Source organism: Diuraphis noxia, unplaced genomic scaffold (assembly GCF_037042655.1).
Source record: "Diuraphis noxia isolate RWA-SAM2 unplaced genomic scaffold, SU_Dnox_SAM2 contig0004, whole genome shotgun sequence".
Lineage (NCBI taxonomy): Eukaryota > Metazoa > Arthropoda > Insecta > Hemiptera > Aphididae > Diuraphis > Diuraphis noxia.
In genome coordinates this window covers 35,640,545-35,657,324 of record NW_028301714.1, presented here as the reverse complement: position 1 = coordinate 35,657,324, position 16,780 = coordinate 35,640,545, and the positions used below count along the sequence as shown (strand labels likewise).

General features: G+C 37.1%; 1 protein-coding gene across 2 annotated transcripts in view; it reads left to right on the top strand.

Moving 5' to 3' along the window:
* The window catches only part of LOC107168569 (homeobox protein caupolican-like), a 65,339-nt gene that overhangs the window by 43,591 nt on the left and 4,968 nt on the right, over positions 1 to 16,780 (top strand). For both annotated transcript variants that reach the window (XM_015518033.2, XM_089225952.1), the window contains exons 2-5: positions 2,003 to 2,326; positions 12,270 to 12,382; positions 13,936 to 14,279; positions 16,435 to 16,765. In XM_015518033.2, coding sequence (XP_015373519.2) covers positions 2,003 to 2,326; positions 12,270 to 12,382; positions 13,936 to 14,279; positions 16,435 to 16,765 — 1,112 coding nt within the window. The remainder of the gene's footprint in view (positions 1 to 2,002; positions 2,327 to 12,269; positions 12,383 to 13,935; positions 14,280 to 16,434; positions 16,766 to 16,780) is intronic.

Genomic DNA, 16,780 nt, shown 5'->3' with positions numbered 1-16,780 from the left:
GCAATGATAATTATGCACATGGTGCGCGCGTAATATGGACGTAATTTAAATGCTGATTTACGATAGGTATACGTTCCTATATAGGTATAAACATTATTGGTAGATAATAGATTCTAGTTACCTAACCTATTATTACATTCATCTAACAGCGTGCGTATTTTGATGCACGTTGGTAACTGATAAAATTTCGAGTGCCACAACAATATTGTAAAATTAAAATATTTTATTAAAATGTGCGAATAATCGTGTAAAAGTTCCGAAAACACGGGCATCGACACCTGCCTACGGTTTCCATCGAACCAACATCGCATCGCGTTTGTTCCGCGACACTGTAGACTAATATATATTTTATGTATAATTATTGTATATATAAATAAAAAACCTGCGGCGGCCTATTATATACTGCCAGGTATCTATGCGCATATAACAATAAACAGCCTATAGGTGTGTATTATGTATGCATAATATATTGTTATATTTTCATTATTATTGTCTACTGCTGCCGCCCGGTCATTCCGGTCTATTGGTTTTTGCGGTCGAGTTGGTGTCGACGACGACGAGATATAGATAATATAATATATTAATATACGTAAGTACGTATATATATTATAATATACCTTTCTTGAAAACCCGACGAAGCGCTTTCGGGTTCACACCTCACAACCGGTCTACTCGCCACCGTCCACACACAAACACTCACTCTCACACACACACACACACTATGACTGGTATCGAATGGCCAATTAAAATAATTATACGACGACAGACGCCCGCTGCCCGCAGACGGGACTGTCCGCGCGAGTAATAACGTCGTGGTCGCCGCTCTCGTCGTAATACTATGCGTGCGCACACCTAAACAGAGGTGACGACGGCGTTTAATGTTACGAAACGTATCAATTTCCCTTATGCGCGTAGATTTTGCGTACAAACAACAGGCTGTACTTACTATATAATATTATCTTTACAAAAATTATATAACGCGCAAATATATACCTATATATATTCGTTACGATGGTTTTAGTTGACAGCCTGCTATACCCAAGTATACCTGTGTAGCTGCAGTGTTGTGTTTATGTATATATGCAAACTCGTTTCTGCGACAACAATACGTTACATTATTATTATTATTATTATTATCAGCTTTTTCATGGATAAATATTTAAATCAAACGTCACGTATGTTTAATAACGAGTATATAATAATAATATGTTGATTATCCTTTCATCCATTTTCCCCCTCGTGATTAAAACCAGGTGTCATAACTAGAGTAATCAACTTTTACCTTACATCCTCATTAACTTACGATTATTTCGGAATTCAGATCCCTCATAAACCGTAATACCTAGGTGCATATTATAAAGTATAAACTATATAAGATTATACTTCAATTGCAGTTCTCTCAACATTTATTTATTTTTCTGTATTCATTAAATAAAGATAATTATCAAAGTGTAAATGTAATTTTTATATTATAGATAACGTTGAAATGACAATGACTTAATTTAAGGTATTATTATACATGCAACTCAATAGTGTACCTAGGTATAATATATAAAAATACTATACGATAGGTACTACCTAAATCTTTAAGGTATTAATTTTTTTTCAATCTGCTATATATAATTATATATATATTTATGTGTAGTGTTATTTGCGTATCGCTATATATTTTACGCATATATGTAACTATTGAATATCTACTTTTATGGTTGCCGTTTTTTATTCGCGTGGTTTTAGTAGAAGTATATTATATAATGTTTATATGTACAATTTTTCAAGATCTCTTTTTTTCTATTTACTGCAATATGTTTATAAATATTGAACAATGAGTAAATGTGATAACATCTATGAAAAAAAATACATAATTCGGTACCTTTCAGTGGAGGAACTTTGACTAATTTATTATAATAGATTTATCATAAGTTACTTTTTTGATTACATTATAATATAATACATATTATTATTTTTTTATAATATATTAATATATATATTTTTTTCGCAGAGCGCGATGACGGCAGAATCGGTATCACCGCCGTTGGCCGCCGGAGGCGGAGGTGGTGGCTTATCGCCCGACGTTATGGGCGCCGCTGGGTGCGGCACGTGCTGTACCGCCACCACTATCGGCGGCGGAACGGGCGACCGCAACGCCGGTTCCGAGTCTGCTGTGGCCGTGTGCTCATGTCATCTGGCCGCGGCCGCATCGCTGCCACCCCACTACGCCAGTCACCGTAGCACACCGGCCACAACGGCTGTGTATGCACCGTACCCGTCCACCGATCAGAATCCGTACCCGAGCATCGACACGTCATCGTTCTACCCTCACTTGGTGAGCTCTTTAACTATGTAAAATATTAGAAGTAGCGACTTTGTCACAATATAAGCCATTATAGGTGTAGATATATCATGTATAGGTATAATATACAACAATCATAGATACTAAAGATAATGATACGTCATATTACTCATATTAGGTATACATATAGTCTCATCGATAATACTATATTATATGGGTATAAATCATAAAGTGTCAGTTTGTTGGAAACATATTGAAATATAAAACCAAAAAATTTATTATGATAAACGGATGAATTGATTGAATATTATTTATTACCAGCATAATATATATAATCGACGACGAGGACTGAGGACCGTGGTCCGTGATAAAAAATATGGTGAGCACAACAATTGACGATTTGATGATTTCTCTAAACTTTACTGCAGAAGAGTATAATGATTGAGTAAAGTCTCCCTACCAATGTAACATATATAGTAAATACGGAAAATTGTTTTTCACCTGTTTTTTTATACGTACAGACGCCACCTCGAGTGATGTTCGATTTATTTATTATTCGATTCTTTTTAATTTTTGTTCAAGCAATTCCACGCAATAGTACACACACAATTTTTTTCGGTGAGGATTGTGTTTACAATTTTTAAGAAAACTACTAAAGGAATGGCCTTTTGTAGAAATACACTTTCATGAACCATAAAATGAGTGGTCCATTAGCCTATATACTCCGTGCCCTCGTGTTATGCACGCCACTGATCAAGACAATCAGTACACTTTATAAAGACATATTATAAAGATTTTTTTTATAAGCAAGTGAATTTTTTTTTAAACTTATTTTCGATAGAAAATATATCACTGTCTTTTTCAATTGAACACTACCGATATGTTTGCGTGTATAAAATATCGTTGTTGTTAAATTAAAATAAATTAGATTTCGCGTATCTCGAATTTGTCGTGTTTATCGTACACGCGTGATGGAGACACGTCATTGTTTGATGATTTCACGCAATGGATCTCAGTTTTTTCTGCAGTATTTTTTTTTCTTTAATGGCCCTTTTAACGCGAGCCCATAAGTCAAGTCGCCCATATAATCCAGTATCAATTATATTCGATTATTTGGGGTGCGCTCAGAAATAAAAAGCCTTTACGCGCGCAAAGGTTTACTATTATATTATATATAATATATATATATATATGATCGGGCCACGTGTATATATAAACTCCAGCGGCGGCGGCGAGAGAAGAAGCTTTGGCGCGCGCGAAGTGCAACGTTCATAAATCAATCCGCTCCCGCCACAGCCTCCGGTTAACCGTAGAGAGGGAATGACGCCCATCTACCGCCGTCTCCGGTGCTACAGGGGTTGGAAATCGGCGTGGGACGTGATTTATCGACGGGCGGAGGAGAGTGCGGTGGCGGTGATTTCGCGAACTGTTGTGCTGTGCGCCTCTCTCTTTGTATACGCGAAGTATGTATATGTATACACACCACTTTCACGATACTACCCTATATACACCCTACTCGTTTGCGCAGGCGAACGTGTGTGTGTGCGCGCACGAGAGAACCGCAACTGCCTGGGCGGAGGCTTCATTAACGAGCGGAAAATTGACGGCGGCACTGAGAGAGCCTTTTTGGGGGAGCGAAAAAATAAATAAAGAGAGAAGCTTATGACTCTATACATATATATATATATATATATGCGATCGAGTATAAAGAGGGTAGTAAATGCCGTCGCGTGAAAAATAACCGTATATATATATGAGGGGTGGATTGATGAATATAAACACGAGCATCTTTTATATCAATGAGTTTATACACACACAGACAGATTGAGAGAACGGGAGAGAGAGAGAGAGAGAGAGAGAGAGAGAGTAATGGGTGTGTATATAACGTGCTCGTATACAGTTGATTGATACGTTATCCCACTGACACGTATTATTATTGTATGCGCTACCGCGTCTATATACGCGTGCGATGACGTTGAAAACAATAATACACTTAACCGTCGTGTGCACGATGACGCGACGGATATTTTGTGTAACTTACACGCCAAACGCTAATTATCTATGCAAGGTAGGAAATATTTATTGAATGTTTTTCAATAATTTAAACATTAAACGTAAATTCGTCCACGAGTATGTAAAATAAATTATACATTATCATTATAATTTTAGATTTCAGTAAAATTACAAAATTAAATTGGATTACTGTAGTAATTTATTTTTTAAATTTTTTTTTTGAAGGATAAAACCCGCTGGTTATTCATTATCTTGTATTACATATTTTATACTTTAATAGAGATAATAGGTAATAATTATAATGAATTAAACAGAAAGTACAAATTGCTTTTTATAGCCGTAAAATATTAGTCATATTTGTCAAGTGTTAATATTTCAGGTTGATAAAGTCTTTAATTGAAAATGTGTCAAAGAATTTCTGTATTTATATTATATAGGTACATTATTTTTGCGCAGTCTGGGCAGTCTGGTATTCTGCAATATGTAACTTTGGTCTACAATAATATAATATAATAATATAAAAGCTGCGAGTATCGGAGAACTTTTATAATAATACACTTGCAGTTAATACCTATACAGAGAGTATGTAGAGCGCATATTTTGCACCCTTATATTATATACGTGTAGGTCGTCTGGCATATAGGACCGTATCTTCGAAAAAACGTCCATAAATTATATTATAGGGGGGAATGGAATTGACCTTTCAAGTTGACCGGGTGCAGAGCTTTTGAGTGGTAGTTGAGTCTTCCGGAAATATGCGGTATACATATTATTATTATACAATATAATATAGGTACACCACATCACACCCACACTCACATACACACACACGCACACACACACGATCACACGCCCTTTGTCACGATTTCTAGTCACGTATTCGTCAACGGATTTACACTCGACCGTAGAAGGGATTTATATTTTTATATACACTGTGCGCTGCACCACGCGCTGACCGACCGGCACGATCCTGAAGGAATAAAAGGTATTACTCGCTGATGGCGCGGAGAGAGAATTCGAAAACGAGAAAATACATTTATACGCACGCACACACGCACATAGTATAACATTGTTCAGACTAAGTTGGGCGCCACAATATATATATTATTACTCTTCCTCTTCTCGTTTCTTCCAACACGGGACAATCGTGTACGCATACACACATACACACATAAACGCACACATAGCAAGCCGTAATACGAGTTCCCACAACGTATTGACCTGTTGTCGACTTTAATGGTGTCCCTCCCCCCCGTCATCCTGCCACACCCTCACCGGCCGCCCCCCGTGCAAACCCTTCGTTTCTACTTACGTCCACCATAACTCATGCGCGGCGACGACGACGACGTCGACCATTGTGGCGGCCGTGTTTTACATAATAATATCGTATTAAATGTTGGTATATTATTTCTTGTTATACAACCGACGCTAATTGTAGACGAGTGCAAAAATAATAATAATAACAGTACCTAATGAAAAAGTGGTGGAAGGACGTAGAAAAAAATAAACAATGGACGCGACGGTCTGTTCTCTGCCGAGCAGTGATTATTTTCTGAATTTCTTCGTCCTACTCTGTAGTCTGCGAGGCCTGCAATGGCTACAATGTGTAATATTATCGGTTTAATAATATAATAGTACCAATAGTATTGTATGTGTATGTATAAATATAGTTGTCTGGAGAGAATTTTTTTTGCTCTAAACAGTCTAAACACGTCGCGCAAAACGAATTTCCATTTACGTAGTATACCTATATAATATGTACACATATAAGTAGGTATATTAGTACGCAGCGAAACTCGTTCCATGTCATACGTATTAGATGTATAATATCGTATTATATATTACACTACATCATACACGGTATTGTGCGCGGCTTATTATTATTACTGATATTATTCCATACCGTCGCTGTATCGTTCCAGTTGTACAATATAATCTATAAAATAATGGTACACCGTTTTGTCATACTTATACCTACTCCTAATTATGCTCATTATTATTACAGTCTGGGAACGATATATTATATTTATATAATATGTGACGGCAAACACGCGCTCTTTTCTATAAGATCACACGTTTATATCGATGCAGTTTGTATCACTAGATATATATATATATTTTTTTTAAAGTTTATTAAGGCTTCAACAACACATGTTTTTAGCCTACTTTAGTTAAAATGTATACAAGAAAAAGAAAGGAATATATATATATGTATACATTAAATTTTGGAATACATTTTACTACATTATTATAGTTACTATTTACAATGGGTATATACTATAGGTATATTATAATATCGTATAAATATATTTTTACATTATTCACATATTACATTTTATTTTCGATGCATTTTTGTTATTTGTTTTTTTTTATTCAATATACATTATATACGTGAGTATATAAAAATATTTTCCAAGTGAAAATATATCGTGCACAAATTATATTACTTTATGTACCTTTACTATTCTATTTCGTTGCCGTGTTCCAAGTTTCACGCACCCTCGTCCTAGTAAGTCATGCAACTTAATAGTTAGTATGCATGGCAATGATATACATAATATTAATTTTATAAATAAAAGAAAATATATGTAATAAATTACTATTATACTAATATATACTTCAAAAGAATCGATACTAACCTTACGAACGCTGGGTCTTAAACTATATGATACAATTCGCTCAGTACTTTTATAATATTATAATAATAATACATATTTATCTATTGATTTAATACGTTTATACAATATATATATATATATAGATGTTCAACTTTGTTTTAAATGTAAAAGTGAATTTCGGAAAATAGTTTTTATTTCCGCTTACATTTTCGAATCTCTCGGCGATTGATCACCCCGCGGGACAAACGCGTGGGGCCATTAACACCACGCGATAAACCACTTCACCGACAAACAGGTGCGATTTCCCAAACACAATACCGTATACCGTATACCTATATATATGTTATATGTATTCGTGTAGCGATTTCCCCGACGGCGGCAACAACGTTAAAAGCCTACCACCTCGCATAAATTCAAAGCTTTTCTCAATATAATATGTATATACATTATACATGCATATATAATATATATATATATATATATATATATATATACAACGTCGAAATTTATAGTGAAGGACGCGAGAACGCTTTCAGAATGTCTATATGTATATAGTTTATATATACATTGGTGTCTAGTGTGTGTGAGAGAGGATAGAGTAGGTATGTATAAGCAGAATCCGACGTCAGTGCTCTTGGGGGACACGCAGAGATGGGGTTGAAAAAGGGGTATGCGCACGTCGAAAAATAACGACTTGGATAAAGCTAAACCGTGTTTGGCGCGCGCGACGGGTTCTCTTTTATAGTAGCGCACGGCGTGGACATCCGACCGAGCTTTCATCGTGTATATATATAATAATATTATATATTGTTATATTTTGCGTTTAGGAAAATGCTTTGGGCTTGCGTTTAGCGGGCTGAATCTACTATATTTATTCGTACACGACGTATACCTTCAGTAAAAATCGACATGACTAGATATGTGATGTAGATAAAATAAAAAAATCTTCCCCGATAAATTCCATATTTATGGGAACTGGTGGACATAATTTCCCACTGGATTTCCGGCTACCACCGCTCGTAAACGACGCGATGTTTCTGTAAGATAATCCTTGTTTCCATATATATGTTTTTGTTCCTTTTGTGTTATAACGTGACAACAATGCGTATAACGTCGTCGATTAATATGATGTATCTAGTACCTAGGTATATTGAAAGATGTTTTTCGTTGCACTAAAGCAATTATTAATATAATTTGTATTAAGAAGTGCCTAAATCATAATTTTCAAAGAATGAGCTGTAGGTACAATGTATATTTTAAAGCGAGCGATTACTTATATTAATATTTATGTATATTGTATATTATATAATCAGAGGTCAAATGTATAGCGACGCTATATACAGTAGCGCATTATACTATTTCAGATCGACGCAAATAGAGCTTTATTTTAATAAAGCTGATTTAGAAACAGTGTGATAAAATATTTTTTTCCCTGAAATAGAGCGTCCGATCATTGAAAGAATAACACAGAATTTTTAACGGCGCTATAATACGAACTTACAGTAAATCAAATTACTTGGATTGGCGCAATACAATACCCAGTAGGTATAACATATCACAGCTAGGTAGCCTTGTTTCAGTATTATATCAAAAGTGACACTACAATATTTTCAAATGAATTACTACATTGGATTCTATATTCTAAAACCATTAATAATTTCTAATGTAACTATGATGGTAAAATATTTCTTTACAATCCTATAATAAAATAAACTCAGTTGTTTCTTAATTTAAAATATGTTTAGGCACAAATCCTAACAAAATGTTGAATAACATCTCAGAACCTTTATATATAGCCTATTATGAAGTGTTTTACATTTTTTGATAAGTATAGTGATGGTTTTAGTTGGTAGCGCACGCCACACTTTATATCAAAACGCAGACCAATGATAATAAATATCACTATTTTCGTAGATATTCCGTATATATATTATTATACAATGCACAAGTTTCGATAATTTCTCGCTCTGTAAAACTTTCCATCATGAACTATCACACAAATTGTATAGTTATTATGTATTATATGGTTATATGTCGTGGCTAACGAATATAATAGAATATACAATTGTATTCATACGGAACGTAACTCATTTCATGAAAAACAAATTTTTTTTTGTTTACATACACAAAATATAAGACAAGAGTTCTGCCGTATATAAACGAGTTTAATACACTCACAACTCACTTATCTACCGATATATTATAATATAGGTATTAGGTATACGTATTTACTTAAATTAGCGGACATCGGATGGTCGCAATAATTTGTCTTTCCCGCGCAACATAAGCTGTAGTTATAACTTATAAAGCACTGGGCGAGGTTTATGTTGTATATATTGTGACAAACAATGTACACACTATATTAAAGTGCTGCGTCAATAAATCGCTCGCATGCGGTTGTCACACGTCTCCGCGACACATAATGTGTAATAAAATATGGATATATAGGTATTATGTATTTTCGTAGAATCGATTTTTATACCCTTCACTGACCGACTCCGTGGTCAGCAGCTATAAACGAACGAAATCTTACACGCCACTCGACTATAAAGATAATGTTATCATACGATAATAATGACGTAGGTACCTACTTATAATAACTATATATACATCGTCGACGTCGATAAATTACAATGTAATAATATATACGCGCAGGACTCGTAGTCGACGGGCCATCATCACCCTCCGCCATTATATATAATATTATATGCGTATATACATCTAATAATAATAATAATAATAATATATACTCGCGCAGCTAAAACCGGGAAGCCGTGAAATTCCTCCGAGGGTGCTGCACATCGTGGCACTATATATAGGTACATTTAATATTAAAAGCGTATATCCCACAGGGTGGCTTCTTAACGCCCCGCCGCCGTCGTCACCGCCACCCCCACCGCTGATCCCCGGGGAGCCGTATCTAACACTTAACCCCGACGCACGATAGGAAGCTTCACCACGCCTGACCCAGCTGCTGTTGCCTCTGCTATACTTCCAGACCAAATATTTGCACACTTTCACACACGCGCGCCGTGCACACCCTCTCATCCGTGTCATCGTCTGTATATACCGTGGTATACGCACACCCGCCCGTTAAACCGGTTATTAAAATCGTATTACTTCATTAAACACTGTGTACAATGCGTATAGATATGCACTGTCTTGTGCGTCTTCATCCGCGAATGTGTGTGCGTGTGTGCGCGCGTTTAGACGAATTACCCGAGCTTCCCTCCGATTAAATTCCAAACACGATTATATTAATATTATAATACATACATAATATTATTTAATATAAGATGGTCGGTCGATGGAAAAAAATCGGGAAATATTATTATTGACTACGTGACTGAGCGCACTCACGCCTATCTATATATAATATTTTATACGTATTATAATGTTTAATATTTTAATATATTATATATTACGTACAATATTATCGTGTGCACGCGCGAAAAGTTTTTGACGAAAAGTCGATCTCGTCTTGTTTTCTATAAAATATTCATCCGATTTATGTATGTTTAATGCTTATATTATTTTTATTAAATATAATATGTTATACGAGTATGCCAAAGACGAGTGTAACGTAAAATGGGTACGATTTTTCATAGAGCGATAATAATCGAGGAACAATATTATCTCAAAGTTCAAAACATCAAAATATTCTATAAGTTTACCTACTTTTATGTGTTATAGTGTAGTTGTAGAGATAATAGTCATCCAATTTTGTTAGCGGTTATAAATCACTATATTTGTTTTTTTCGTTTTATCATAGTTACTCCGTTTGCCACTAATTTAAAGGTAGCCGGATAATATGCTTCCCGTGACCTGTGATATGATTGAAAAACATAAAAATAAATAATTTTGTATAAAAGGAATTCGTTTATTGTCAATTTTATACGAAGGACGGGAATAAAAAAATCACGAGTAGATTCCTGTATAATATAATGATGGGACGATATACAAACACAGTGCAGCATCATTATTATTAATCGTTACGAGTGGCAAGTATTCGTATAATGACGTTATTCGTCTGCGAGTTTGTCGATTTATATGTGTGGCGTGAAATCGTTTTCCGAGATCATTCACTTTACGACCGTGTATCAAGTTACATCAAACGCAATAATACATCCGTAAATAAATATATATGTGTGTGCCTCAACTATTAAACGGACGATTATCGACGATCTATCTGTATAATAAAAAATAAAATGTTCAACTAATATTTTAACAGCTTTGCCATATAATATATTATTAATCGAGTGTATACATAGGTACCTATACATTTTTATCGTCTTGACTGCATCGATCAACGTGGCGCATAAAACCATAATAATATGTAATTCCAGAGACTATAAGAATAAGTTATTAATCATTATTATTATTATTATTATTATTATTATTATTATGCATGTATAGAATAAAGACAAAAACTATTAGATCAGTCATCTATCTATATATATAGATACGCATATAAATTGTTATTGATGTGTATCAATTAAAAATTAAATGATCGTAAAACAAATAAACCGTATAATTTTGTGAGCCACGACTTATGTATAATACATAATAATATATATTAATATTCCTAATATATTATTATTGGACGGAGTAGGAGGCAAAACCTGTTTTGAATTCGTAAAAACGTTTTCTGCGGTTTAGCATATTATTATACAATAATTATATTATAATTCTATTAAATAAAAAAGTACAAACTAATTTTGAACTACGAATAACCTGTTTTTTTTTTTCAATTTTGAACCTGTAAAATAATATCGAGCGCGTCTATGCTACAGGTATTTATATTATTATAGATTAATTCTCGTCGGTCGGCAAAAATAAAGTTTCGACTTAGATGATATAACATGACGCCGTATACTCGAAGCATTTAAAATAGATCGATCGTTGGAGCTCCCGAAACGCCACCGCCGCTTGTCACATACCCGGCTCTATATACTCGGCATATATAGACGACAATATAACAACAACAACAACAATTATAATAATAAAAATATAAGGACAGTGCGCAACCTCGTGACGTTGATGCGTCGGACCTCCTGGGCAAATTGTGTATACGCAAACGGGGGGGATTACCTCTCGACCAGTTTCATATACATTATTATAAGCCGCCTTATAAACAGAATCGTAGATTTATAGACTCGACCTAACCTGATTGTCGTGTCCGCGTGTTTGAAAAAACTTGCGCGCACGTTTTGCCGTCGTCGTCGTCGTATTATAAATATATATATATATATATAATATATATACATATATTGTCCTGGGTCTAAATAAAAATTGCTCGTACGTTTAACTTTTTTCATTCGATTTATTGTTTTTTTTTTTTTCAGAGCAACCCGTACGGACTGAAAGACTCGACAGGCTCGTCGGATATGTGGTCTAGCGCCAGTCTGCAACCATCCACTGGCTACTATCATTACGACTCCACTTTGGCCGCTTACGGGTGAGCAGTGTTTATTTTCATGTTTTTATTACCTACTCTTCGTTAACACGCTTGAACTTTATTTTATTTCCAACCGTTCCTCTTCGCGTCGACTAATGTTGATATCGAGCATGCGGGAAGATCATTGGAACCTGCGTGATAATAATATTATGAGCGTATAATTAAAAGGCAACGGTAGTAATGATATTTTTATTGTATGTATACGTCTAGTCGTGTTATGATATTATATAGTAGTTACTACTGTTACTAGTTACTAGGTACTAGTTATAGTACTACTACCAAAGTACTACTCAAGACAAAATGGCCGGTTGGCGATAATATCGATTACTCGGCGCCACCGCCGTCACGCACCGGTTATACCGAGGCCATATATAGAGAGAAAACACGATCGCCGCAGCGGAATTCCCGACTAAACTCAAAGGGCATTGATTTTTTTTATTATTATTAGTATATATCTATTCCGTTTACCCGTTTTTACGTTTTTATTTTTACTGTTTATGTACATATAAAATATTATTGTCGTCGGTGGCGGCTTTCGTTTTACTTAATAAAACCCGCAGGTACATACATCAGATATAATATATTTTATTTCTATATTATTTGTACCACCGAACCGCCGGGGTTGTGTTGTTTGCGCGCTTACGGAAGAGCTCCCCCTCCCGATCATTATATATTAGAATCGTACTATACTGCTTGTATATAATATACGACAGATAATCCCCAGAGCTTTTGTTACTGCGTTCGTACGAGTATACGTATAACTACCCGTGGCGAACTTCGGCCAATGATTCCCGTCAAAGACTTAATAATGGACTTCTGCTCTCTCAACGTTCCCCTCCGCCACTCAACGGATGATCTCGCCGTCTCCCGTTCTCTGTAGTTTTCTCTCCCAGTGCGTGTCTCTGTCGGGCGCGATTATACAAATTAGGCGGTGGATGTGTTGTTATTATTCATATTATCATGCATTATTATATTATACTACCTACCTATATTATACATTATGATATTTTTATACACGCGTGGATGACATGTTGTGACAACCCGGCGGGATACTCGCCCGACCGGGTGTATAGTTGGTGAATTGGTGGTGGGTGGGGGTGGGGAGGCACACGAAAAAAATTATTTTTTCTTCTCGAATAGACGCCACAGAGACAGAGACGAAATAACAATAATCATAATAAAAGCGCGCGTGTGTGCAGACGAATATCACATGCGCCCGTCGTCGTCTTCGAGCATAAATTACGCGTCGTTTACGCACACACGCTCGTGCACAAACACACACATGCAGGCACAAACACGCGTTTACGTCCCAGTGCGGGGTCAAGCGCGTATAGATGCATAAATCTAACCGGTATTGATCATAAATCTTCTATATGCGCGGTCCGCGTCCCCTCGGCCGGTGCAGCCGACCGACCGAACGACGGCGCGTCCTCTCCGCGGTTACACTACCGCTTCCATATATTTATATATTATGTGTAATATCCGCTTCGTTTCCGTCACACACGCGTACGCGGCATTTCGCAAAATGTCTGACCGGACGTCCGTTTCCGCAGGTACAGCGCGGGATACGACTTGGCGGCCAGGCGGAAGAACGCCACCCGGGAGTCGACGGCCACGCTCAAGTCGTGGCTCAACGAGCACAAGAAGAACCCGTACCCGACCAAGGGCGAGAAGATCATGCTGGCCATTATCACTAAGATGACGCTCACGCAGGTCAGCACGTGGTTCGCCAACGCCCGGAGGCGGCTGAAGAAGGAGAACAAGATGACGTGGGAGCCCAAGAACAAGACGGACGACGACGACGACGACGACGCCGGGTCGTCCGACTGCGAGGACAAGGACAAGGACGATATGCTGATGGGCGACGAGAAACAATGCAACAAGGACGTCAGAAAAGGTATGCGCCAATATAACATAATCTTCGCCTTATATACATCCGCTTGAATATGTTGTGTACAAATTGTGTCGCTGTTGATATGGTTTTTTTTTTTTTTTGTTATGTGTGTGTTGCGGAGAAAAACGGTGCAGAACGATGCGTAACGCATTATCGTAATTGTCGCGACCCCTCTGTGTGCGTATGAAATCAGACGAGGATGACACTTGTGGAATATAATATGTGTGAGTGCGAGGATCCTGCACTTATACGTATATACATATTTTATTCGTCGAAAATTATATGAGAGCTTTTATACGGTCGCACCGCTCTCCCTAAACGGTTAATATGTGCGCGCGGAGAAAAGGCGTGTTAAAGCGAGGGGGTGTGAAAGAGAGAGAGAGAGAGAGCGGTGGTCGGGCATAATATTACCATTTCGAAGCTATTAACGAAAAGTATTTTTATTTTTTTCCTATAATATTATAATGACAATCCCATATAATGCGGGCGCTCACGAAGGGGACCACTGCAGCGCAGTAATGATAATATTCTATATTATTATATTGTAATATTATTATGTGCCGTTTAAAACTGCGTCGACGGGGTCGTCTCTCGCGGGAACGCCGGCCGAGCCGTTTACTCGGGCTTGCGGATGAATCATTGTCGCCTCCGCGGGACGTGCCCATTTGTATAGCCCTCTTATATATATATATATATTAAATACATGTGTGCATATATATCGTGTTTTATTCATGGCCGTAGTGGTGTAGAGTATTGTGCAGCGCTCGCGTACTCGAAACGGTAGGGCTTTCGCCTTTATCTCGGCCATCTCCCGGTCACGACCATCGCGCGCAATCCGTTTCACACCCAAGACCGCGTGTTGAAAAAAAAAAAATAATAATAAATAAACACCAACTCACACACGCGAACGCGTAATGTAATTTATTCCCGTTTCTTCTCGTATGTGTTATTATTATAAAGATGTCATGAGTCGTATGCGTAAGTATATACGCGCACACATGTATATTATACATATATAGGTGCACATATAACGCCGTGTGAATCGGCCGCTCGCGACTACTATTATAATATAATATAATAATATTATGCGCGAGGCGGCTGCTACTCCTGCCGCTGCAGCGGATGCTGCTGGCCGGTCGATTCGTGAGCGCATTTGTGCAGTGTATAATATATATATATATTATGAATGTGTGTTTGTGTGTACGAAATTTGCATATCCGCGCAATTACACGCTCACACGCCGTACACACAATAATATATATAATATATATATATATGTGTGTGTACGCGTCCAAACGTGTGTCTGATAATAATAATAATAATTTATAAACAATACACGCGAGTCGTGAAAATTGCTATTATTATTATTTCGACGGTAATGCCTAATGCTATTATTTTCCGCGATTGTGCGTTCACGCTATACAATATTCTATCCTAGCGAATGTATGATTTTCTTTACGCCCACGCATATCGTTCACATATTATTGTATACATATCGTCATCATCATATTGTATTTGGGACGAGGTACATTATTTTTCGCATATACTGTCATATGCCTTAGGTACTTAAATTCTGACTAGTATTATATATTATAATCGTTGACAGTTGTACGATATTGTACCTATTGTACGTAACATTATGTGTAATATCAAACGCCAACGATAGTCATAAGATTGCATGACTGTAATATTCGCGTCGGATTTTCCCGGTTAGGTTCTCATCAGTTTTATTCCGGTAGAGGCGTATACATAAATATTTATTATATAAGCCGTCCATTGTCTGACCGTTGATGTTTTATATTTCTGATGGATGATATAATATGGGAAAAGAGGCGTATACATTATACTGTTATTTCGAGCGACAAAAATTATCTATTCTAAAGCCTATATATTTCGTTTAGGCGAGACTCAAAATCACTAACCGCGAGCGTTAGATTTTGTAAATCGAATATTTGATTTTCTTGAACTCAACATAATATAGTAGGTATTTTATTAGGGGGCACTATTTTATATACATCGTGCTGTTCTTCCGAATTAACCTCGTGAAATCGAGTTCCTGCGACCAAACTGTACTGGAACCCGATTTTCCGACTTCCTCTCGCATTCGCAACCGAACGGAATGATCATTATGTATTGTTTTTTCTATGTGCGACATCAGATGGTCACGGAGATCACATGATGGGCCAGAGCGTCATGTCGGACGGCGACGACGATCGCAAGCCGATGCTCCAACACCTGTACCACCCCGATCAGATGCACCACATGAAGGTGCATCACCATCACGTCATGCAGGACGATCACCATCAGGACTGCGGTATACCGTTGCCGCCCACCAAGCCGAAAATATGGTCGCTGGCCGACACCGCCGCGTCCAAGACTCCGCCACCCGGCCACCAGTGGCCGAACGTCATCAGTCCGAGCCTGGCGTCACCCGGTTTCACCATGCCCAACACCTCGTCCCTGTCGCCATCCGGATCGTCTTACTCCAGGTAAGCCATAAGCGC